Source organism: Struthio camelus, chromosome Z (assembly GCF_040807025.1).
Source record: "Struthio camelus isolate bStrCam1 chromosome Z, bStrCam1.hap1, whole genome shotgun sequence".
Lineage (NCBI taxonomy): Eukaryota > Metazoa > Chordata > Aves > Struthioniformes > Struthionidae > Struthio > Struthio camelus.
Window position 1 is genome coordinate 71,693,476 of NC_090982.1, and position 27,140 is coordinate 71,720,615.

The following is a 27,140-nucleotide window of genomic DNA, read 5'->3' on the forward strand; positions in this document are numbered from 1 at the left end:
ATCTGTATTCTGTTTTTTTTTTTTTAATTATTATTTTCTGTTGTGTGGAAGCAGTTGGAATTTTCTTTCATAAGGTGTTTGTATGGGAGGAAGGCAAGGTTCATCTCGCTGAAACAGAGCTACCTACTTAATGGAAATACAGATCTGACTATCTTCTGTTGGGTGGTACTCATGCCTAACCTATTCAGGGATGTTATTTTGTGTTGTCAGTTGGCCGATATATTCCACTGAAGGGAGGAGAAAAAAGCAGAGGTAAAAAACAAAGTTGAAAGAGAGGAGAAGGCATAAACAAGGAAAAGAAAAGAAACAAGAAAAGGGGAAAAAAGAGGAGGAGTGTGATGAATCCTGTGTAATTTTCAGTGACGCCAAGTAGTGCCTTTTAATATCCCTGCCATGAGAGGGATGGTGCTGAATATGTGCATATATAACTCCCAACAGAGTGGGGGACGACATCTGTACTTTTAACTCCCTACAGAGCACAGGATGACATCTTTACTTTTGGAAAGATATGTGAGGGTTTATTCTTTTTTAGCAAGGTTTGCAGAATAATAAGAACATAAGTCTGTAGGGGATGGTCTGCACTGTTGAATCCAGATCTTTGTTGTGAAAAGGAAACATATCATATAATCCAATTCCAAACCCAATCAAATTCCATATTTAAAATAGTTGGCATATTAAAGCTATATCTATAAGAAATAATGCCATGCCTGTTCACAGGCTCTGAGGCCAGCTGGCACAGTTTGACCGTGTCCATGTTATTAAAGTCTCATAGTGGCCTCCCTCCCTACAAACTGCCAATTGGAAATAGTGAACAGTGCCCAAAATTGTTGGGTCAGTGCTAGATGGTCCAAGTCAAAATCAGACCAAACCGTGACTGTTCACAGTTTAACAGTTTAGATGATTGAATTCCAGTGCCTGGGCCCATTTAATTCCCTAACGTAGAGGTAGCCCCAGAGTTCTCTCTTTATTATTATATTGTGGATTTGTAAGTGTTTTGTAGAGGAGATGGAGGGCTCTGGGTTTTGCACTGCCTCTGTCAATTTACCCTGAGCTGCCCTTGGTGTCTTTTGAAATATCATATGAGAAAACAAGAGGAGAATGTACCATAAAAATCTGTCACGTAGGAGAGAAAAAGAAAGCCCAGAAACTATCCCTAGAGTATAGCAACAGTCAAAACATGAATCTTGGCCTCTTAAGAAAGTGGATGTATGTACAGACTTGGCAGTGACAGACATCAGAAAAAAAGTTTAATCTATATACTCTTTTAAGGAAAGTATTTCTCTGTAAATTCTAGTGCAAGATCTTTTACTGGCAACAATTTTCAAATGCACCACTAATTTTCTTTCTTTGCCTTCCATCTATTCTCCTTCCCTCCTTCCTTCCTTCCTCTTTCTCTTTTGTTTTTTTTCTTTCTTTTTCTTTTTTCCTCTTTCTTTCTCTCTCTCTTTCTCTCTTTCTCTATTTTTTCATATTAAGAATAGCAAGGCAAATTTGGTCAAGCATAAAAAACAAAAATAACTTCTGGGGAGAGATCAAGCATGGAAAATTTCAAAAACTAATGAGCCATTAAAACCATGGAATAAGAATTGAATTTCACTGAAAGAATGGCTTTTGGTTTTACTATGATTATGCTGTACTTACCATGATTCCTTTGTTTTCTGTATTGTACAGTAAGAATTTATCCCCCCAGCTTTCCTCAGAAGTTACAATCAGGTTGCACGCTGCCCTGATGACAACATAGTGGTTGTTCTAGAAAAATATCAAGAAAAAAGAAGTCTGGACAGTAGCAGTGACAGACAGAAGAGATTTCCCAAGGATTCTGTCTGAATCCTGGCAGCGGCTCGTGCAATGTGCCCTGAAAACACCACTTAGGTGTTTGCTTAGTTTAGCAGTTCCAAATCCTATTTATTATGCACACTTTTGTAGTGCCGGTAGTGACCTTTTGGTGTGACTAATCAATAATAAATTAAACCCTTTTAAAGACAGAGCACAATTCTTCTTGATCTTGGACAGCATGTCTAATGTTCCAATAACTGCATGAGGCTATAACATCCAGCTGATAGCACAGATATCCTAATTACATCATTCAAGAATAAATATTTTCTGCATTTCTTAAGTTCTTAATGAATTGTATATTGTGTTATACCTTCAGTTTAGTGTGGCAGTGAGAATTAAACATTCAGAGTCTTCATGGGGCATACTTAGCATGATGAATGCGGTTTCTGATGAAGATATTCAACTGAAACCATTATTTCCTCACTTACAATAAGCAGAGCAAAAGAAACTACGCAAACTACTTAATAGTTATAGCATGAATATCACCAAAAGCTATAAAAAAGTTGCAGTATTTTCTATTCTCTTTGTTCTCAGCCATTCAAGTTTAGTGTTTGGGCTGAAATTTCCCGCAGCTAGTCTCTCTTTAGAAGTGTGACTTTTTTTGTCCATGTTTTAAAAACTTGGCTTACTCATTTTAGTACAAAAGTAAGCAGGAAAATAATTATGCATTATATAAATAAGATCTTCCAGCTATTAAAAAAATTAGTTAAAGGCATGGAATTAGGAGTAGAAATCTGTGGTAAAATTAATTGTTACATGATAAACACTACTATTACAGCTGTATATACTTACAGCAGAGGTACGACTTTTTTCTGTAAAAGAGGATCGATGGTCATTTGACTGAGCTTTTGAAAATTTCATATGGAATATAATACATTTGATGAATGAAATAATAATAAGGTGAAAAAGGAGTGCTGCATATGTGTGAGTGGATAACTTTATTTAGTAGCCAAAAATATAGTCATGTTTATTATGGAGAATTACCTAGGGCTTCATACTGAAAAGGAGAAAGGACCTTGGACATTTCTAAATTTTGAAGTAGAAAAATAAATTTCCAAGGTGTTCATATTCTTCAGGTGTTTCATATTTGAGCAAAGCATACGTTTCCTAAGTAGTGACTGACCTGTATCATTTAAGGATAAGCCTGAACTAACAAAGAAACTCCCCTTAATAGCTGGGAACAAAGGTAGGCATTTATTAGAAAAGGGGACTTTAAAACCTTATCTTCACCGTAATTAAGTTAGTTGCACAAATTGAGTATGTTGGTCACATGGTAATGTAGCTAATTGGATAGTCTCCGCTCTACACACTCAAACTGTATGACCCACACATTGCCATGCGTGCTGTGCTGCTACCTGCTTGTAATAATTAAATATCTTTTCATTAAATTTAAAAATTTTGCTCTTACTGAAAAGCTTTTGCCTTTATTCACAGGTAGACTTCTCTGATAATAACTGTCTAGCATTTCTGAGAGTCAAATAGTCAGGAAACTCCTGGCAGTTACTTATTCTGTACAGATAGATAATTTAAAAATTGCTTTAGCCAGGCCATGCAAGGCTGTATTCTTCTGGCATAGCTTTAGCTATGTAAAAGTTCAGCATCAAGCCTAAGCTAATCATCTAGGCTCACTCTGCACCTCCCTCTCCCCTACTTACTGTAGAGAAAACCTAGATGACTAGCTTAGAGGAAAGGCTGCATCTTTAAACACCTGATGGTGTGATAAAAACCATTTTTGCTAACATTTGCAATTATCTCCCTCCCTCATTTCTTAAGGTAGCAACTAGCAATTGGTAACAATTTGCATGTTTCTCTCATATATATTTATATATATAGTCTTTGGTTCTACAGCAGACAGAGATACCTGTGAAGTTTTTTAGAGCTTCTCATTTCTTAACTGTGAGTTCTTGCAGCATACATGTTTGAAAATCATTTGGCATCACAAGGTCTTAGTCCCAAATGAGATCTTTGTAACTGTCATAACACAAATAAGAGATGGGACAGATGATGAGAAACGAACCATAGCTAAGAGAAATCTCTTCCAAAGTGGTACTTGAATTACAAGGATTAAAAGACACATATCACACGTAAGCAGTTTCACCTAAGAACAGAACATAAGAAGAATCAAACTCGTTTGGATTCAGGGTCCATCTAACCCAATAGCCTCCCTCCAGCAGTGGCAGGAAGTGGATACCCGGAGAAGAACAGGAAAAGGGAGAGTGTAATATTTCCCTTGATTACTCTCCTACACTCCAACTATTTTCAGCTCAAGGGATTTTATGTGGCTGATGTGGTTTCTCTATTTAGTATTCCTTGAAGTGTGCCTTCCAATTAAATATTTACTCTCTTCCAGAATCCATGTAATCTTTGTGCATCCACAATGTCCTTTGGCAAGGATTTGTGCAAGTTTATACCCTGCTGCATGAGAAACTGCCTCCTTTTCTTGGATATGAACCTCGCTTCCTCTGTCTTTTTTGGGTTTGATTCTTGGTACCAAAAGTGATGGTGCAGTCAATTCTTATCCACCCGTTGCCTGCTAGTCATGATGTTGTAGTTTTCTATGGTATCCCTCTTTGTTTTGTATTTTTGAGGCAAAAGAGTCCTATTCTATGTAATCTTTCCTTGCACAGAAGCCAGTTCATCTCCATGATCACCCTTGTTGCCATTTTCTAATGGCAGCTCTACTATAGCCTTTTTGAGATGAGACCACCAGATCTGCACCTACTATAATGATGTTGTAATAATATGAATTATTTTTACCTAATAATTCCTAACATTAATTTGCTGTTTTAAATCACTGCCATGCATTGAGATTACATTTTAATTGAACTATTATAACTGTAAGAGCTAAGTCCTAAGTGGTAATGGATATATAACTGTATGTTTTTGCCTATGTGCATCACTCAACATTCCTTTCCATCAGTAATTTCCAACTAGCCTATAAGAAGCCCATTTTAGTTTCTTTTAGCAAGCTTCAGTTGTACACACTGCCCTTTCTGAAGTCAAGCGCTGAAGTTCTTGGCCTTTATTGTTCCCATAGGGATAGTGAATGTAAGTACATTATGTTACCTGTTACAGACTGATGAATCAGGTATAAAATTCTGAAAAAGATCCAGCACACTGCTTAGTATCACATCAAGAGTTGCGTTTTGTGACGGTCCTTGTAAGAAACATACTCTCATAACAAGATAGTGCAAACCTTTCATTATTGGATTTACGATTTGCTAACAGTAATTGCATCTAAGTGAAAATAGGACTAAAAACAGATCAGTTTGGTACATGTGGACAAGTATATTTTTATAGAAAGTATTTAGTACTCTTAAAATTAATTTTAAAAATGGTCAGTTCAGTAAATTCACTATTCTTCCCAATTAATTAACTTTCTCATTTTCCCCATAAAAACTCACTTCCTTTTATAATATCTTTCTTTCTGTTTCATATTTATTTTTAGAAATCACAAAACTTTATAGTTTCATTGGAACTCTATGTCATGATCCTGTGAGCAAAGGATGAGACGTCTCCAGAGTTAATAGTATGAAGCCAAAATGTGTTGTGATTACAGCATAGTAAACATCAATCTTTTTTAATAGTGCAGTCATCATGTTTTTTGGACACAGGCCATCAAACATTAAAATAACAATAGAAAATCAAATGAGTTTATTAAAAAACAATGAAGTATCAGAGTCAATATTAAATTATTGGAAATTTCAAATACTTTGCTTCTATAATAACTTATGTCCATAAATTTAAGGTCATAGAAGACTGAGAGGTAATTGTTTCATTATAATCCACTGTACTTTTATGCTTTTTTTATATTCACTGAAGCTTGTGTGGGAGGCTTGAAGAGGAGAAGAATGTAAAACGCATCAGAATTAGAGATGTAGTCGCAGAGGAACTCATTTGGGTATATCTTTATACAGCTATACAGAGAGAGTGAATACCTCTTTATGTAGAACATTAAAGCTTTTTCACATAGATGCAGATAAAACATAGCTTTAGTCTGTGCTCTGGAGCACTGAAATCATGAATGAACTATGCAACACATGAATCTTGCAAAACAAATGATGATTTACTCCAGCGTTATTTATTCCATAAAAGCTAAAAAAACAACTATGCAATTTTTCTGTGTATGGTATGTCCAAATAATAATCAATATATACAAGGCTTAAACAAAGCCCCAAAAACCTCTTAGAAAAGACAATGATTAAGTTTTGTAAATTACAAAAAAAATTAAATAGGCCATTTTAATTTTGGAAATGGGCAGATGATCAGCAGTGGTTGAATTATTGTGTTTTAAGATGCTGTGTCCCACCAGGTGTGACATGATACCAAAGTGTACATTTCAAACATGACAATTCTTTCATGAGCTCCTTAAATATACTAATCAAAATCAAATCCAGAAATGTTAGTGCAGTAGTTGATTTGTTTCTTAAACGGGTAAATTATCTGAGAAAAGTGCCAGAAGAGTTAGATGCAGAATGCTAGTTAAGTACACCAAGCTGTGAGAGACATCAAAGACAGTTGTAGAAAAATAAGTCCAGTCTGTATCTGCTACTGTATGATCTGCTAGTCAGGCATCTGAAGAGCAGAATCAGAAAGAAAGGCCATCGCGGGCAACAATTACTGTTTTGTTCAGAGAGCAACAGCTAATGCCACAGGCGTGTTGTCCCACCGGGGAGAATTTCTCACCGCTGCCTCATTCAGCTCAGGATCACACTTCCCAGTGCCTGTCATGTCTCCATTGTTAAGGAAGTGAAAGACTGTTCCTGTAGCTGCTACCCAGATAATGTTAGGGGGAGGGGATGGGAAGAGGCAGGCATCTTTTTTTTTTTTTTTTTTTTTTCTCATTTAGCTTCTGCTAAAAGCAAGGAAAAGTTAATAGGTATTAGACAGTACTTACTGCAGCATATTCATTCCTATAAGAATTGAATGTACTATTGCAATTATAAATGGAATTGCTGATTTTCAAGAGTTTAAAAATAATAACAAAGGACTTTAGATGTCTTCTGATTTAGCTTTCTTTATGAAAACACATTCTGTTTTAACACTGTGCTTGCTTTTTCTTTGGCTAGTGTTCTCTCTAGTAGGATTTAGAAATTTTTGGTTTATTCAGCTAATACTCTACGATCTCTGCCCTAATCCCTGAATTATGACTATGAGTCCTTTCGTGAAAATGGAACAGAAGTTAACAAATGTTTCTCTGAATCCTTTAGGAAAATAATTGTAAACCCTTCTTGATCCAGTATCTGAAACTACATATGTTTTAATTCAAGATTAGGAGCTGCAGGATCTAGCTACAAGATAGAGATCTAATATTGTGCATCAGTAGTACCTGCCAAGGTTCTGCATTTTCCCCTAGTGTGCTTCTGAAGTAAAAAATCTTCATACCTGTGTAAGGGGAGTGTGGGCAGGGGAAGGGGGGAGCATCTTGCAAGTGGTGCAGAAGGGAAGGATGCAGCCCTGATCTGAGTGGGAAGCTGCTGTGCAGACAGGGCAGGGATGTGTGGCAGGAACGTGCCCTTGTCCCTTTCCAGTAAATCTCCTTAATGGAGATGGTGGGAAGGAACATCTTTTCCTTTTGTTTTCACTGTGAAATTTAAATTGTGATCCCAGATGCAAGGTTAAATTCTTTTTGCACCTTATTTGTTTAGAGTTGGTAAGAGTGCATTGGGGATCATTTAATACAGATGTTTCTGTGTTGAGTGGGCACCCTTAGAAGACGCTAGTGTCCATGAAAGTCACCATAAAAAAAGGTTAGTGTTGGAGCTTACCAGCAAGAGGAAATAAATGTGCCATGAACTGTCTGATATAGAAGAAAATGCATGTGCCTATTTTTATGCACTCACCGTGTTATGTTACTCAGCTCACATTAGGAAATGGTAGTAACAGCGTATAGAAAGGTTCACAGCATTTCTCATGCATAAATTTGGAGTTCCCTTTAAAAGCTTACGGCCTTAAATAAAGGCAAGGCAAAGAGAACAAAAAACAATAGAGCATAAAATCTTTTCTGAATGCACACTGATGGACCTATTTTCCGCTAGATACGCTGGTGATTTAAGAAGTTAAATCTTGTTAAAGCTGTGGGAGATATCCAAGTTAAAGCATTGCACAGCATGGCAATGCTAGATCCTTGTTTTGCTATTTTTCTAGTTTTATTTGAACAAAAAACAGTGCATTTTTCTAGAACCAGCACAAAACTCAGTGTCTAAACCATAGCTTTGAACTGTTGTAGTATAACATAAACAAATATTTCCAATTTTTCTCCAAAAACTGTCTTACTTCCAGGTAAGCAAAAGGTGGAGTACTGATTTTTTTTTTTTTTCTTAGCTCTTACTACCCGAAAAAGCAGGGGTTCTCCTCCTCAATGACAAAACATAATGTTTTTAAAGTGTAATATGCATATAAAGTCCTCTTTTGCTGAAATGTCTTTATATAAGAGATAAAATAGACATGGGGATGGAAAAAAATGGTTTTGTTTATTCACAAGGTGTGAATAAACTCTAACATTGCACCTTGGCTTTTCAATGAGCTGGTCTGTATTTCCTTTAATAGTGCTTGAAATAACTTGTAAATGGACAGGTAATGAAACATAGTGTAGATCTTGCTGCACAAGGTATTGAATTACACTTGTTTAAAGATAAGTATCTAACACTGAAGGAATTTAGTGTTTGATATTTCCAGTGATTAACAAGAATCACTCTTACCTTGGTGCTAAACTACTGTGATACACTACTGTTAGAGAGTACAGAATTAAAAGCTGGTGCAAAATGTGGAATCTGACGCTATGAATACAGGTACAAGCTTCCCATTAGTTCCTAGGCTGAGTTTAAGGTAATGGTTTTTATCTGTTGTGTCTCTGCCTTCAGTCATAGGCAGTGGTAACAGTGGATCTTAACCTGGCCTCGACTCCCAGCCTGTTCTGCTAGAGTCTGTTTGTTAATTTTCTAGTGAAAAAGTCAACTTTCCGTTTCCTTTTTTGTCAAAATTGAAAACTGTGGAACTATTGTGTGAAAGGATAATAATAAAGTGAGTAGAACACATACAGTTAGAAGTTTTATGAGCTGATCATTGCATGTTTGTGTGTTTTGGTTACTGCAGCACATTTGCAGCAATGGATGGTGCCTTACTGAAAGACTAAATTATTTTGTGCTTCATTGTAAAGTAATACCTTTGTGATTATATATATTATAAAGAAAAGGTTCCTTCTTTATAATTGACAATTTTCCTTTTAGCCTGGATTGTTTCAGCCAATTATTGATTAACTGTGCAATTAATGCTATTTAGCTATTTTCTCTTAGCTGTAGTCTCATGAATGTCACTTATATGTATTAAAATTAAGTTTACTATGTAGTGAAAAATTGTTTTCTCTACTAAACTGAAAAATCAAACTGAAAATCAAAGATGAATGTGTGCGTGCATGCATGCGTGTGTGTGTGTGTATTTTTTTCCTGAGAAGAAAATGTAAGAAAATAATAGAACTTGGAATCACTGGAAAAATATACCTGATCAGGGCGTATTCTATGGCAGCTGGATAACAGATTGTTTGGGAAATGTGATGGGTAATACAGGCATCCACAATCTCCATAACAACACTGTAGTTTCTCATCTATCACTCATTGCTACATGTTGTATAAATACTTGCATATTTATGTAAACACGAGTTTTCATAGTAAGACACATTTTACGAAGGGTAGAATGTCTCCCATCAGTAGGATCTGAAAATAAAATAGCTTGTGATTATTAGCATGTAGCACAAAATAAGGCACTACCAAGACAGAGTGAAATGCTGGCAATATTATGTGTAAATGCCTTAAAATATGATAGCCCTTTGAAAGGAAATAAAAGGCAATGATATCTGCAGAGATGTTGAGCAGAACTGGAGGGATGTGTAGCTTGCTTTGTCATTCTCTAACACCAGATACATTCTGTATAATATTGATACTTACAGCACTGTGACAAACTTAGAATGTGAGAAAGAGGTTAATACCCTTCCTGAGCCATTATTTAAAGTTCATAGCTGGCCTATTTTTAGGCCACCGTGTGAGAAGATGTTAGCTGAAAATAGATACAGATCATGTGTCCTTGCAGAATATAGAACATCAGGACATTTCATTTCCAAAGAGCATAATTGGGACTGGGAGCAGAATCTTCTTTCCTCTCACCTTTTTGCTTGTAGATTATAACTTTAGTTATACAAGTGCACACTTTTACATGAGTTATATTAACCTCTAAAATATTTAACTGAAATTAATTTCAAATGTAGTTCTAATGGGACACATTATGTTAAAAATTCAATTTGGACCAAAAAGTTGAGCCCTGACCAAATGTACACATGTAAATATATTGATAGGTCTATGTATATATTCGTAGATAATTAAATAGATAGATAAAGGGATATACACACATACATACACATCCATGCAAAACACGTGTATAAAATCTGTATATGGAAAAAAATGAGAATCCTATTACTATATAATAATCTGTCAATACATTTGCATAGTACTCTGTAAGTACATAGGTTACATTCCATACAACTGTGTGGTCATTATATTTCTAACTGTCACAGTGTATCTCCATACACATTTACTATGCCACCAATCTGTGGTTATCACATATGACCTTATGAAGAATGATAATGATAAGGCTCTTAAGGGCTTTCCTATGAAATAAAATCAATATAGTTAAAAGAATTTATAAAAGCAAAGATTAAGATATAGTCTTAAGATAATTTGAAAATCTTTCTGAATAAATTATAGGAACATATTTCTTATGGAAATAATCCTCGGCCTATATTTAATTCATGAAGTGGGTAATGTGCTAATACTTAAATACTATTAACAGTTAAATAAATGTTAAATTTTAGACCAGCAGATGAAGTAAAATTGTTTTTAAAAAAGAATATTTGACTGATATAAAAAGTGTGCTACTGCATATTCACTTACTTCCTGTGGTTGGCGAGTATCATGCATATGAGCTAATCAGAGTTTCTGAGAGCACTGTTATCATTAGGGTCCCTCGATTCTAGTGCGCGTCTAGTCCTGGAAGGAAAGCACAGGTGCAAATATTTAAGGTATTGGTGATTACATGCCGAGAGGAAGCACAGCATAGTTACTAAATATGGATGATAGAAAGGTACTGGTTTCTCGCCTGGCTTCTTGGATATATTATTTACATAGCCATTTCCTTTCTTGCTCTTTAGAAGAATGTAGTCAGAATCTACAGATACTAAGGATGTGTCCCCATGCATCCTTGATCTGTCAAGTCTTGACTGTAATTTGGCTGCTAGTTTTAACAAAACTCTTTCTTTGTTACTCTCATACCATACACTCTCATTTATCTTGTTTACGTTTTACACTAAATGGAGTTAGCGTCTCAAACATCTACCTAAAATTACTTCAACAGTTGTATTCTCTGAAGGCTTTTTTTAAACTTTTAATTTAGGGTATTTCACTATGGTACCTGTTCTACAGCTAATGCTATCCCCAATTTAAATATCTTTTTTCAAGATCAATTAACCATCCCAAGATTTGCCATTCTTAAGCTTGTCTGCTTACCAGATATTTAAAGAATCTGATGCATTACTTTTATTCTGGCTGCTTTTACTAATTCACATAGAAGGCAGGAGTAAACTAGTCTTTCTTCCACGTGGTCTGCTATTGAGGCTGTTCTTGCTTCACCATTCTTTACACCTCCTCTGCTGCTCATGCATCTCTTTTTCCTGCAGCTACCAATATTAGAATTTGCTTAAGAGTGCCACTTTTACTATCTTCAGGACTCTCTGGCTGTCACTCTATTAAGATATTCCCAGAGACTTCATCAGCATCTTTACCACCTAATTATCTGTCTTCTGGGGCCAGCTCTCCATGTCTCACCCTTTCATTTATAACTAATCAGCATCCCCATGTATAGCTAGAAAACTGGGCCCCAGATTCTGTGCTTTCGTTATTTTACTACTTTTGCAAGCTTGCAGTCCAGCACAGTGGCTGAATTTGGGTCATGACTTCCTTACATTTCTATCACAAGTTACTTACAAAGTAATATCACTGAGCCCCTGTGTCTGATCCTACTCTAGTACCCTTTTCAGTAACTTCATTCAGAAGGCAAATTAAAATGGTCTCATAATTAGCTTGTCCCTGTTCACATAGTAAACCAGTGATGAAGGCTGGATTCAGAATTAAAAAGGGATTGTGCATCCACTTTGTCTTTCTGTTTGTATCCTTCTGATATATATAGATATGTACATCTGATATATATAGATATGTACATATATAGCTGACATTGTAAATCTACTGAATTCTAACACACATACAACAGTCATTCAGGGTTCTGTCACACATCTCTCTAAGAAATCTAAATAAATCTTCAATTGTTTATAAATATTTTTCCCCACTTTAAGATGCTATTTATACATAAAGTAGCAATGTTTAGATTTTTGTGCATGTTAGAAAAAGCTAGGAGTTTGTTTATCCTGTGTCATAATATACAGTAGGTTTTCATTGAATACTTACAAATCAAATTAGAGGCAAACAGAAATTACCAAAAAACTGTGAACATAATTTCAGAGTGGATATTTCAAGCTTAGCTATCTGATTTGTCCAGTATAATCAGTAAAATTTAATTTAAGCCACTTAATCATTTTATAGAGGCTTTGAACCAATGAGCTTTTAATTCATAATAAGAAGTAACTGTTAACCAAGCAATTAAGAAGATAACAGTATTTCTGTTCCAGAGCTCTTAGAGTGCTTTAAAATAACTCATTGAACAAATCACCACTGATTTTTAAATAACTGTTTGCCTGGTTGTTGTTATTGTGACAGCTAAACTCTATATATATGGCCTAGATACAGTACATTCTCTTGAGAGCTACCTCAGTTACTGACTCAATTATTTTGGCTGTTCAGGTTGCAGTACACAGAGTTGGAGGAGGAAGAAGACAAAGAGGGAGAGATAAGATGGCAGAAAGAATTTCTTGCTGTTGCTGTAGAGTATATGATATAAATTCTCAGGGGCAGTATTCCTAGCATCAAATCCTGCTTTTGATTAAACAAGTACAAATTAGAATTCATCAACACACAAATTTATAGCCAGGCCATATCTTTGTATTTCTCCTAAGGCATGTTGAGCTTTTCCTGCCACCCAGTTCTTTTTTGCAGGATTGTATTTTACCCCCCAGTCTTTCCCCTACTGCCTTCAAACACAGACTTTGCATCCCTACCTTCTTCCATGCATTATTTTCTTCATAGCCTTCTCTTTCCTCAGCAAGGCAAACTAGATTGTTGAGCTATCACTTGCTGTTTTGCATTCTAACTGAAATATTTCTACACAACAAAGCAACCAAATCAAATATATTACATTTTGCTTAATATAAGTCACATAAATGTAAGTGTAACTGGATGCCTTTGCACAATTCTTTCTCTCTCTTTTCCCCCTCCCCTTGTCTCATTCTTTCTCTTATATGCAACTACTTTTCATTGCAATCAGGTGAGTCAAGCACTATCCTGAGAATAGCAGCACTTTTTTCTGCACGTTTCTAAAACAAAATAATTTTATTCTGGCAATTGGATGAAACCTCATTGACTTTGGTGGATATAATAAGTACTCTTTGTTCAGAATAGCTATAAGTAGCATTTGCTCTTCTTTTTGGAATAATATAGTAGAAAAAACAGTAGCTGACACAAGTTGCATACAAGGTCAATCACAAATTGACTGATGTTAGCAAATTATTTCATCATCGTTTCAGTACAAATGGACAAGAATGAATATGGTTTCCAGAATCATCAGATTGCCAGATAAAAGAGGTGACTGGAAGCTTCAGAGACAGTGGAAAAACAATGCTGTGAATTACATAAACCCATGAGCAAAGCAGACTAGACAGAGTTTTGCAATTAGCAAAGCCAGCTGTCTCCTGTTCCTTAGTCATTGTTTCAGAAGAACAGCAGGTTTTCTTCATTCGTTGCACAAGAAACATGATGACTAATTCACACCCTTCTTCTGTGTACTAACACAAGTTTCTGGAACAGAAAGGTACCAATAGGATTTTGTAAACTCTGCATCAATCAGCATTCACCTTTCTGCCACAATTTAACAAAACATATGTTTAAATATGTAGTCTCTTGTAACTTAATGGAACAACTTGAACATTCAGAATGCTTTGCTAAAACAGGACTTCATTGTCAAGTGTCATCTGCCCAAGATAGTGTTCAGTAAATATAGTGTTAGTGAGTATCACACACACAAACACACACGAGAGTGAAGATGTTATTCTGTGACAGAAAGCTGAAATAGTGATCATTATATTCATTTGCAAATTGCAATTTATTTATTCAGTTAACAAAAGAGAGCGGTTTCTGTAGCAACTGTTATATCACACAGCTCTAATTTCATATTACCTTATGTAATGAACTGTGGGTGATTTTTGTCTAAGCGCAGTTAGGAAATTTGTTAGCAGTAGTCACTGTGAGTGTTATAAATGGTAAAGGAAAAACTTCAAGAGGTAGAGTCTGGTGAACTAGCCCAAACTTTAGGTCCTTATCTGAATTATCAGAACTGTAGAGGCTTTCGAAATAAGCTAGCTATCTCACAATTACACATTTTCTTAAAATGTTGCCTGTATTTCTGTTCTCATTTTGATACTTCTTGTCCTTTTCCCTGCTGGAAACCAAAATTAAAAGCCATAGAACATTTCAGAACATTAAAAAAGATTAATGCTGAATTCACTTAAAAATTAGCCTAGTTCAGGAATGTATGGATGGTCGGAGGATTGAAAGGGTAGTTGGGTGCTATCTTTTTTCTTTTCTTTCTTTCTTTCTTTCGCTCTTATTTAATCTTCTAAATACATTAGAAGATCCAGAGAAAAGAAACATAAGATGCTCAGAACTGCTCCTCCATAAGCTCAATTAAATCAATTAACAAGCTGAGAAAAAGATGGATATCCTTCATCAGACTGACTTTATTGAAGGTTTGGCTGAACTATATATTCTCAAAAGGATTATCCTGTCAGCATTTGAATTTAATATAATAATAATTCTGAAGCATAAAAAGTGCCTATAGGGAGTTGAATAGAAAATTCTAATCCAGTAGGGAATGATAGAAAAGTATGCAGAAGGCCAACATTTAATCAAAGAAGCCAGGAAAACAATTGGTCAAACCTATATCCCTTCAGCTTGCAAATGCATAAAAAAGACTACTTTCTCTTAGGCAACAGCAATACCACCATATGTACTTTTTAAGGCTGACTTCTCTTTAGTTGAGGTGAAGAGATCAAGACAGAAAAAAATATCAACCAGTCTCAACTCAGCTCTGTCAGCATCCAAGCAGGAGATTTCATTCAACATTTGGCTGGAAAGCATATTTATTCTCCTCTTTCTTTTGTCTGTCTAAGTCAGTTAATCTCACAGCTGGCTGTAAGGTTTTCCGCATTGGGGAAACCTCTATGTGGATACGCTAAGGGTCTTGGGGACCTCAGGGGTTTGAGAATGTAAATACACAGGCTGTCCAGTGGTTTTCAAGGTAGCCAAGATTACATGGATTGCCTTTGCCCTGGAGATCACTGTGTTTTCAGGATCTGCGCTTTGTCTGTAGGTCAGACATGTAGGTTACCTCAGATCAGAGAATTCTTCGTCTTCTAAGATATAGCCACAGGGTAGCCATGTGCCTTGAAGCTAGAGGGCAAGGTCTTCCAAAGCCCAGATGCCCGCATTATGCAGCTATATTAACCAAGTATCAAAATATGAAAATCCTGAAGAAAAGAGAATTGTGTTTTTCAGTGTAACTATAGACATAAAACACAGAATCACAGAATGGCCACGGTTGGAAGGGACCTCTGGAGATCATCTAGTCCAGCCCCCCTGCTCAAGGCAGGGTCCTCTAGAACACGTTGCCCAGGATCACATCCAGACGGGTTTTGACTGTCTCCAAGCGAAGGAGACTCCACTACCTCTCTGGGCAACCTGGTCCAATGCTCTGTCACCCTCACAGTGAAGAAGTTTTTTCTCAGGTTCAGATGGAACTGCCTGTGCTTCAGTTTCTGCCCGTTGCCTCTTGTCCTGTCGCTGGGCACCACGGAGAAGAGACTGGCCTCATCCTCTCGACACTCCCCCTTCAGATACTTGTACACATGGATGAGATCCCCTCTCAGTCTTTTCTGCAGGCTGAACAGGCCCAGCTCTTGCAGTCTTTCTTCATAGGAGAGGTGCTCCAGCCCTCTAATCATCTTGGTAGCCCTCCGCTGGACTCTCTCCAGGAGTGCCATGTCTCTCTTGGACTGGGGAGCCCAGAACTGGACACAGTACTCCAGGTGAGGCCTCACCAGGGCTGAATAGAGGGGTAGGATCACATCCCTCCACCTGCTGGCAACACTCTGCCTAATGCACCCCTGGATCCCATTGGCCTTCTTGGCCACAAGGGCACACTGCTGGCTCATGTTTAACTTGTTGTCCACCAGCACTCCCAGGTCCTTCTCTGCAGAGCTGCTTTCCAGCAGGTCAGTCCCCAGCCTGTCCTGGTGCCTGGGGTTATTCCTCCCCAGGTGCAGGACGCTGCACTTGCCTTTGTTGAAGTTCATGAAGTTCCTCTCTGCCCAACTCTCCAGCCTGTCCAGGTCCCTCTGAATGGCAGCACAGCTTTCAGCAGCGGGTCCACATTTTCCCTAGTCTTCCTTTTGCTCTTGATGTGTTTGTATTTGAAGAAGCCGTTCTTGTTGTCCTTGACATCCCTTGCCAGATTTAATTCCAACTGGGCCTTAGCCTTCCTCGTCACATCCCTGCACGCTCTGGCAACGTCTCTGTATTCCTCCCAAGTGGCCTGTCCCCTTTTCCACATTCTGTAGACTTCCTTCTTCTGTTGGAGTTTTGCCAGGAGTTCCTTGCTCATCCATGCAGGTCTCCTGCCGCTTTGCTGGACTTGCACGCATCTTGAGCTTGGAGGAAGTGGTGCTTGAATATTCACCAGCTTTCTTGGACCCCTCTTCCTTCTAGGGCCCTACCCCATGAGATTCCCCTAAGTAGGTCCCTGAAGAGGCCAAAGTTAGCTCTCCCGAAGTCCAGGCTTGCAATCCTACTCGTAGCCCTGCTCCCTCCTCGTAGGATCCTGACCTCCACCCTCTCACAGTCACTGCAGCCAAGGCTGCCCCCAGCCTTCACATCTCCAACCAGACCTTCTTTGTTTGTTAGTACAAGGTCTAGCGTTGCACCTCTCCTCGTTGGCGTCTCCACCACCTGGGTCAAAAAGTTGTCCTCAGTGCTCTGCAGGACCCTCCTGGACTGTTTGTGCCTAGCTGTGCTGTCTTCCCAGCAGATGTCAGGGTGGTTGAAGTCCCCCATGAGAACCAGGGCCTGTGATCGTGAGGCTACTTCCAGCTGTCTGTAGAAGGCTTCATCGATGACTTCCTCCTGATCAGGTGGCCTGTAGTAAACCCCCACCACCGTGTCACCCATGTTAGCCTGCCCTTTAATCCTAACCCATAGGCTCTCACCTTGCTCTTCATCCACCCTGAGGCAGAGCTCCATACATTCTAGTTGCTCCCTCACATAAAGGGCAACTCCATCCCCTCGCCTTCCTGGCCTGTCTTTCCTAAAAAGCACGTAGCCATCCATGACAGCATCCCAGTCACGTGAGCTATCCCACCATGTCTCTGTGATTGCAACGAGATCATGGCTCTGCGACCGCACACAGATCTCTAATTCTTCCTGCTTATTCCCCATGCTGCGTGCATTGGTGTACAGGCATTTCAGAGACCCAATTGAGCATGCAGGCTTCTCAGGAGAGGTGCAAGGCCATGTCCCGTGCTGTCTCCCCTGGCTGTATGCACCCGCTGGAGGCATCCTGACTTGAGCAGTGGATGGTATCCAAATGATGGTATCCAAGTTGATGGAGTACCCTATTGCCAGTGGAGTCCAAGTAAGGTGTCCATGTTAAAAGTGCCCTTGTTCCAGTAGGCGGATAGAAGGTTTATATCAAGAACTCAACTTGGCCACAAGTGAAGCACTAGCACTGCAGAGAGCTCTAGAGGAAGATTAATGTAACTGCAAAATGAAAAAGTCGTGGAAATGCCATTCAGAAAGAAATAAGGACATATGTCACTGAATGCCTCTGAGCAAAGCATTTTTAAGTGATGTAGTCTGTATAGATGATTAAATGCAGTGTATCAAAGCAAATTGAATAAAAAATTTCAGGTGCACCAGGAATTAAGAATATTGTATCCCATTGCTCCGTGTGGATTTTCTGGCATTAAACAAGTTGTGAGTTGTGTAGTCATTCCCTCAATAAGGATACTAATCCTAGTCCTCCTGACAGCTTATTGTCATAAAAATTGTAGAACTTAGTAGTGAGATGCCTCCTTTCTGATGAATTTGACTGTAATTGACCAATGGATTAAAAAGTGACAGGAAAGCATGAAGACGTACCGAGTATGTCACCTTAAGAACCAGCTTAAATATATTTAACCTGCTCATATACACCCAAATCCGTCAATATCGTGCTTTTTCCCATAGTTCCCCCTTACTCACTTTCTCAATAGTTTTTCCTTTGTGAATTATTGCTAGGAGAAAAAATAGCTTTCTGAATAAGCTGACTTACTCCTTTCAGTGACCAGGAACGTAAGACTGCTTTAGTTTCTTATTCAGTTCTTTCTCCTTTTAAAGCAGAGTGTAAAGGAGGGACACTCAGAAAAAAATTGCATTGTTAAAGTTATGCACCAGATTTTCACAGTACTATGTAGAAATGACCTAATGAAACTACTTTGCTGTGGCTACGTGTTTGATGGCCTACACATAAGAAGGACGTGGTTTGTTGTTGGAAGTAGTGGCTTTTATTTAATCAACTGGAATAGTGGACAACCTTTCAGACACACAAGTCTTTCAAGAACTTTGTCTACTTTTTTGAGCTACAACTTGTTCCAGTCAGTCTTGAAGTCCTATCTCAATCAAAAAATTTTGTCCTGAAGAAAGCATCACAAAAACTCTTACAGATGCCATCAGAGAAGTAGTACTTGGAAGGGCATAGTGTCTACCAAAAGAGTGTGTTTGTGATTAATTATTTTGTCACGCATAAACAAATTATCATGTGTTCTGCAATAAACAAACTCTTGATTTAGCAAATATCTTCTGTATTGCGTGTTTGCTTGCATTAAATCCATTTGAGATAGCGTACCGTGATACATAGGACAGGAGAGTTTAGCAGCCCATATTTCTATAGGAAAACAGTTTAAAAATATACTCTGTGTGCCTAGACCAAAATCACAGAATGGCATATCCTCCTAACAGTTTACCTTTCCTGATCTTTTCTCTGTAGTATCCTTTTTTGTTCTGATTCCTTCATTCCTTAAATCTGTAACAGCTAGGATCTGTGCAAGATCCTAAGAACTTAGGAGGAAGTTGTCCATGTCATTTTTCTGTTCTTGTAAATCTGGATCAGCTTGAACAGATTGAACAAAGCACCGATGTGGACAGGTATGGGCATAAAGCTGTTCTGGTCGGTGTCAGCCACATGCATCTTCTGTGGGATGCTCTTTTGACTGTGGGTTGCCAGAACACATCCCAGCCCAGTTCCCCTTTCTACATCCCTGTTACTCTCTTTCCTTGCCCCAGCTGCAGGGGAGACCAGTGTGAGCACTCCCCTGGCCCATGCCTGGCTCCCGTCCGCAGCAGCCTTCCCTCCAGCTCTCTAGCACTCTTGTACCAGGAGGCACAGCGTCAGCCAGGGTCATGTCCTGGTTACAGCTAAGACAGCCTTGTGACTGCCCCTGTACATGTCAGTCTTGAGACACGGTGGAGCAGTTGTCCAGAAATGGTAGGTGTACTGAAGCCATGCAAAATGATGATTTTTGATGATTTAATATCACCTAGGGAAAATGGTCAGGAACCCCAAGATGAGTAGTAAAGGTAGAAGGAGTGTAATTACCTGTCTTAATCTCTTACATAAAGCAAACCATAGCACCTCCTATTTAGTTTTTATGTAACAGAGATCAGTATTTGAACTAGATCAACACTCACTCCATTTAGGTCTGAATCACTCTTTCCCTTTAACCACTTTAGCAATATAATGCATTCCTAATCCTTTCCTAAGACTTCACTTGGTATTTTCTTGGTGTAGGGGTGAAGACGAAAGCTTTATTATTTGTTCTAATAAAGACATCATATTGTGGAGCATAAGCTAGTTGCAGTCTGGCACCAAAGAATTAACTCAAAGAAAATATGGATGAAAGATTTTTTTTTGCACAGAAAAAAGTCAACTTTTATCTTGATAGTTTGTTCTTCTGTTACCTTTGTTTTAAAACACCAAGCTGTTTCTTCTAGAGCTTTCTGAATTACATAAAACATGGATAATAATCTTTACTGTTTCTTTCTCCCTAAGATGGTATTTAAAGTAATATATGAGAACTTGAAATTGCAGTACTTCTTGTGATTAAGACTCACAGAAATGTTTTTTACTTGCTCTGTATGGTCTTATATTTAAATAAAAGAACACTATAGAAAAACAAAGCACTTAAAAATGACACATTTCCCTCTCCCTCAGTAATTTTCCACCTTCTAACATCTTAAATAAGGAAAGTTTGTACTTTAGCATAAACTTTCACAGAAAACTAATCAATAAAATCAGTGCATTACTAGACTATAATGGCTGAAATTACCACAGCAGGGTGGTTATACAGCTATGCTGGTAGTTTCATTGGGCAACTCAGACTGAGCAGATAAGGTGTGTGTATACATGCATGTATCTCAATATAGCTTATATAGGAAGAGAGTAAGATGGATGGAAGCTGTATCCTTAAGAGGAAATGCGATTCCAAAGGTGAAATGCCTGTGACTAGTGTATTTTGCTGTGTTTCTGCAGAAGAGAGCAATTCCTTTCCTTCTGGGTTTGGATGGGTCTGTGCAGGCCTGAATTCTCACCTCTGTGCTCTGCTATGAAGTTATTAAAATGTTACTTATAACTTATCTTTTTCTCCAATTTCCCTTTTTGTGTTCTTCATCCACTCCAGCTTTCAGTTTTTATTCTAAACATCTGTTGTCCAGTTTCTGTACTCCCATGCTCTTACTCTTTCAGGAACTTCTTTGAAGTCAACCTTACCGTCTCTTATTGCCGATTGTTTTAGGTCCTTTGCATTTCTTCTTTTTGTTTTCGTTCCATTCTCTGTCTCTCAATAACACTCCACCTAGTTTTGTTTTTTCTTTCTTTCTGATCATGACTGTAGTTGAACTTTTCACTCTCCCTGCCTTTTATGCGTTTATTCAGCAGCTTCTATACCATTTCAACTCAATTCTTCCTTTCATTACTGACTTCCTTTCTCTGCCTCCTAGATGTGCGAGAGGGAGGTTCTTCACTTCCAGAAATAGAAAACAAGCAGCAAGTCTACTCAAAAGTCCCTGAGCAAGGCAAGAAAAGTAATAGTTATTGGCAGCTTTCTAGCATCAGCCAAGACCACAGATAGGCAGTCTCATACAGAACCGAGAATGTAGTATAGGACTCCTGTGCAATGCCACCATACTGTGAGCAGTGGGAGCAGAGAATAACCTTTCCTTGTCAGAGAACCAGAGGCTGAAGCTTTAACTGGGAAAAGAAGTTCCTTGTTACTTATTTAGATTAGAAAGAGAACATCCCTTCCTCATCCCTTAGAAAGACAAGCAAGTCAGGTTGGATCTCTTTTTAATATTTGTCCTATCATACAGCATTTATATAAAGGGGTAACCTGAGACTACTCCTCTGGACTTAAAGAGTCAACAGAATTCACGGATTATAAATGCCAGTGACACATATCAGGTAGTTCAAACCTTGCAGAGCTATTGTCTGAGATTATTTTCAGATTCAGGCAAACAGCACCACATCTTGCCTCTATTTTTCTGCCTATTTTTACAAATAAGAAGACTCGCCCCCCCCCCCTTTTTTTTTAAGCTGACATTCTGATGTCATGTATGTAGTAGTAGTACCATACTATCTAGTAGCACCAGGAGCAGTCGTGTCTTTGTCTGTGCTCAGTGGGAGTCATAGCCACTGTTCCTTTCTATAACTAGGAGCCTCTGAGTTTTTACAAATCTCAGTGCTCTTTTCCTCCCATCTTTTCTGACTTCCATTCCGGCCATGTATTCTCTACATTTCAACTTTCTTGTAGCCCTGAAGAAGTATATTCTTGTCTCACATCCTTCTCATCTTGTCTTAATCCAACATCTTTACAATTAGCTGTGCAGTCTATACATTGTGCGGTGTTTCAGGCATGATGAAACACTCATAAGAAGGGGAACTATGGCAATCTGAGAGGGTGAAAGAGAGAGGCAGGACAGTGAAAAGTGATGAAAGGGGAGTGTTGTTCTATTTCCATTGCTCATAAATAATTCTCATATAAAATGTTCTTGATGAAGTCATATTCCCACTGAATTCAATTGGAGTTTAGTGATTGACTTCAAAGATGTAACATCTTACTCTTCATTCACTCTATCTTTAACCCAATAATTCTGGAATTAAATCTGCCTTAAATGATAATTATATAAAATTATATAATTTATGTATGTCCTTGGCTCATTCCAGAGGGAAAAAAAAAAGGAAGAAAAAAGGCATATATAGTGTGTATCTCAGTAGAGAGATGTGATGCTATTGAGAGACCAAGGTCAAAGGGAATCGCTCTATTGCTCTTTGTCAAAAGTCAATGTTCACTTCTGCTTAAAGACACTTCTATTTCCACGTTGTCATTATATAATAACACTTCCTTGAGGGACTGTCAGAAGATGTCATAAGTCTCTCCTAGGAGTAGCAAAAGGAAGTAATTTTTACCGTTTTTTTTTTTTTAATGGAAAATAAGTCATTGCTAGAGATAACTGCTTTCTGCTTCCCAGGTGCCTGGTGGTACATTTTGCTTCACATTATTTTTCCAGGTTCCACTGGATTTTTTTTGAAAGGGCATAATTTCTCTGGGAAAGGTGGTTGTCTCTTCACTCTTATATCATCTCCATGCTTCTTAAATGCCTTAGTAGCCAATGGCTTCCCTTCAAAGGGAGATCTCCACCTCCTTCCCTGATGGAAGGGGACTGAATTGAAGAACCCATTAAGCTTTTGTTCTTATGCTTAAAAATCTGTGGAATTATCTACATTTTTCCATCATGTCTGCTAGCCTGATATCAAACCGGAGTACAAGGAGAAGGAAGGAATTTATCTGAATTGTGGACAAGTGTATCTGAGTTTGCTGCACAGAGAGCAGGCTGCGTGGGATGTTTGTGATATATAAGCATGGGATAGTAGATGCATAGAAAGAGCAACATCCAAGATGAACGTGAGGAGGCTTAAAGAGTCTCAGTTCGGGTGGGTGAGAGCGCTGGTAGCTGGGATGCCTCCTTTGCATCTGTCGCCAAGGCTTTGTTTGGTGTAAGAAATGCTAAGCATACTCTGCTGACACTGAAACAATATTTAGGTTTCCAGAGCAGTTAGGTGACTTCTGGCTGTATGTTTATTTTATTTTGTCTCTGAATTTATATGCAGATTATCATATATGCTCTTCCTGTCATGTTGTGGTTGCTAATTAAACTCAGTAGCTGTTGCTTGTCCAAACTCCTCTTGCAATATAATACCGATTAGTCCTAGTTCTTCAGTGCCCTCTTTACAGCTGTATAACAACTGACCATGTTCATTTTCCTAGGATACAGTAAGGTCTGCAAGATTAAATTTAAAATTCTTTCAGGAATTGTTCATTTTTTGGTTTAAGGTAGGAAGAACATTTGTAACTGTTTGGTGCTACTCTCACATAGATGCGCTCATACTTAGCTCTGTGAATATTAATAGTCTTGGTGGGAAACACCCTGTATTTGTAGCACCTAGGAAGGTTGTTCCTAGGACCTGTAGCAGGCATAGGAAGACAGTAGTGCTTTCTGGTCTACTGTATGTTCATTTCTTTGAAGGACAAGAGTGTATTTCTCTGTGCTTAGTGATATGAATTAAACACCAGGATGGAAATTTTTCTGTTGATTTCAGTTGGCTCTGCAGCCAACTATAATGTACATTTATACTACCACTGCAGTTGTGACTATCAATCAGAAGGACGTTACTGGTGTGATATTTAAAAACATGAGGCTAAACTTTCTACTTATATAACTTTAATCACTTAATAGAACTACTGCAGCACAATCTTATCCATATTCTTTTACAAGTTAGCAGCCAGTGTAATTCCTATTAAATTTTTATCTTTCTGTCACTTTTTTCCTTGAAAACCAAGGAGAATATTAAATAACCTGTGAAAATCACCTGAAAAAGACAACATTTGACCTTATTAAAACAAATCATTACTGCGCTATTGTTTCAGTCACTTCACTAGAAACAGAGATGAAAATTTAATGACAAGACTGAAAATTAGGCACAGAAAAACAGAAGAATCCAATATGTACATAAAAAACTTATTTGTGAAAACAGCAGAAAGTCTTTTTTCATTGCCCATCATACGTATATATTTGCTGACTATTATTATTTTGTTTCCTTCCCATTTAGGAGATTGTCAACTTCAATTGTCGCAAGCTGGTTGCTACAATGCCTCTTTTCGCTAATGCAGACCCAAATTTTGTGACTGCTATGCTGAGCAAGCTGCGATTTGAGGTGTTCCAACCTGGCGATTATATTATCCGAGAAGGGGCTGTGGGTAAAAAGATGTATTTCATTCAGCACGGTGTCGCAGGTGTCATCACCAAATCCAACAAGGAGTTGAAGCTGACAGATGGCTCTTACTTTGGAGGTGAGTAGGAAGAAGATGAATGATAACATTCAAGTGAACGCACTAGAATAAAACTTGTTCAAATGTCAGACATATAGAGACATCAGAATAAGTCTGCTGAATATCTGTTGCCTGGGTAATTCCAAAGGCGGGGAAGAGTGCATTAAGTATTTCTGAGTAATACATTTCAAGTCTGCTTACTATTGAAAGGATAGCTATTGAGGATACAGATAACCTTCCTGAAATATTTCCTTTGGTTAAATTGTCCTGAATTTTGAAGTGATTTTGAATTAAGAGTGCTGTTATTTAACAGGCTTTAATTTTGATAAAAATACAATAATTTGCACAGTAACCTTAAAAGTAAAATAAATAGGATTGAAAAGGGATACAAATTTTCAGTCATGAATATAAAGTACTTTTGAAAAGTAAAAATCACTGTAAAATTTACAAAATTAGACAGTGGATAAAAGACCATAGACCATTTTTTATATGGGATATTTTGGTATTTTTCGTGGATGTTTCAGACTGTTATTAGTGCTTTTTCATTGAATCTTAGCATGCTGTATTGATTAGCCTTCCAGTTAAAGAAAGTATAAGAAACTGCACTCCCTCTTTGACTAGATAGCTCTCTGACAGAAGTGTATTAAGGAGAAGCAGACATGAATTTTGGTCCAAATTAAATTCATCCAGGAATCCAAATAAAAAAAGATTTTCATTTAGGTGAAGGTAGCTGAAAATTCATATTTGAATGAAAGTAATCATTTATTTTACATATAGCAATTGACCAGTATGAAATTTATGTTCCTGTGATGGTGAATTATCTTTGTGAAATAGAATAGGTGTCTGCATCTTACAGTAGCAGCAAGGCTGGTTTCCAGAACCTGATTGAATGTTTGTGTGTACTGCCCATGACGGTTACAGTTAGTTGATTTTTTTGTTAATTTTCTGTTGAATACCATGAATCATCCCAGAATTGAGTCAAAAGCCTTTCAGAAAATGTTAAATTGGAAGCCTAATCAGTGGCATTTAGCTGGAACACTGAAGTGGAGAGCTTAGAAAAGTGAATTGGGCTCAGTTCGTGTTTGAATTGGGCTGTGGAGTTACTCAGCTAATCCCATTTTAGAATAATATACTGAAGCAACTCTTAATGATCTGACCAACAGGCCTTGTCACTCTGCAGTACCCTTTGCAAGGTGATTTGTACCAGTACTTGTAGAAGCACTTTGATAAAGAAGTCTTGTGCTTATTCCATGGGCTTAAACTGTAGATGCTGAAGAGAGGAGATTAAGGAGAAAGAGAAGGTAAATGCTGAGGATGAAGGAACAGAGCAACCTTGGTCTTGGTCCCCTATATGTTTAGCAGTGCCCCAGTTTATGAAAATGAGTTTACGAGAGCCTGTATTCTGAATCTGGCTATAATACCCTTCTGAACCAGCAGAGGATCAGAGGAGATTGCCACGTGAAAGTATTTTACATAACTGTCAGCCTGTTGTTACAGTCCAAATGACTACTCAGCTCATCCTGTTCATCCACTACCTTTCTTAACAGGAATGCATACAAAAAAATAAGCCATTTGCAATATCCAGGCACCACAAGAACTTATTACGCTGTGTACTGAAGTAGCATTGCTCTTGCAAACTGCAGAGACACCGAGTGCAAAAATGAGGGCAAATGCATCTGATACATCTGAAATGGGAATAGCTACTGCTGGATGTAGCTGGAGAGGAGAAGGGAGGAAGGGCAAGCATATGGGGAGAAAAAACCTGAGAAAGAAAGTGCCCTAAATCCTAATTCTCTCTGGAGAACTGTGTATCGGAGTCTAAGGGGAGCTTCCTGACCCGAGTAGCCAAGGATAGGTCTAAACAGCATTGTCAGTACCAGACAAAGCATGCACACTGGACAGACACAAGAAATGCTGCACAGTGGAACAATAACAAGCCGGAAGAACCTGTCTGTGTTCAAATTCTAAGATTGGTGACCCCTTTTTTGCCTAATGAAGACATGCAAAGTCTGAACCTGAGATACCATTTAAGCAGCTGCGGCTTATAACTTCAAGTTACTACTTACAGCCCCCAGCTGTTACCCAGTAAACATATATAAACACTCCAGCTCTCCAGCATGAGAAGATCAGACGGGGGGGGGGGGGGGATGTTCAGACCTGAGCAGGTTTTTTTCAGTTTAAACATTTCCTGTAAAATGGAAGTGCCCAGAACCTATTGCGCAGAGACATTAAGTATTGGATGTTGGGCATGTCCCAGAGCATGGGCTTCCTAGGGAGCCTGGATCTGGGGAAGATTTCAGAAGGGTCAGGTTTCCCTGAGAAATCACATAGGGTGCCACAAATATCCCACCTTGCATTTGGAATATGTTTATTACTTTTCAATATTTTAAACTTTTAGGACTGACATCATTGTATCAACTCTAACACCCTGGTGTTGTTGAAAAACTGGAGGTTAATGTGAAAGCCAAGAGCCAAAGCAGTGTTAGCAAAATTTGGGAGAGATTTGAATGGAGACTTTCAGGAGGGTGAGAGCCTGGAAAATCGAAAGTTGCAGTAATAAAGAGGGAAACTAGTTGGAAGTTTGAGGACTGAGATGCTGATGAACACTTAAATTCTCTGG

General features: G+C 38.1%; 1 protein-coding gene across 2 annotated transcripts in view; it reads left to right on the forward strand.

Moving 5' to 3' along the window:
• LOC138064728 (potassium/sodium hyperpolarization-activated cyclic nucleotide-gated channel 1) overlaps positions 1-27,140 on the forward strand; it is a 218,478-nt gene that overhangs the window by 169,906 nt on the left and 21,432 nt on the right. For both annotated transcript variants that reach the window (XM_068928537.1, XM_068928538.1), the window contains one exon: positions 24,301-24,541. In XM_068928537.1, the coding sequence (XP_068784638.1) occupies positions 24,301-24,541 (241 nt within the window). The remainder of the gene's footprint in view (positions 1-24,300; positions 24,542-27,140) is intronic.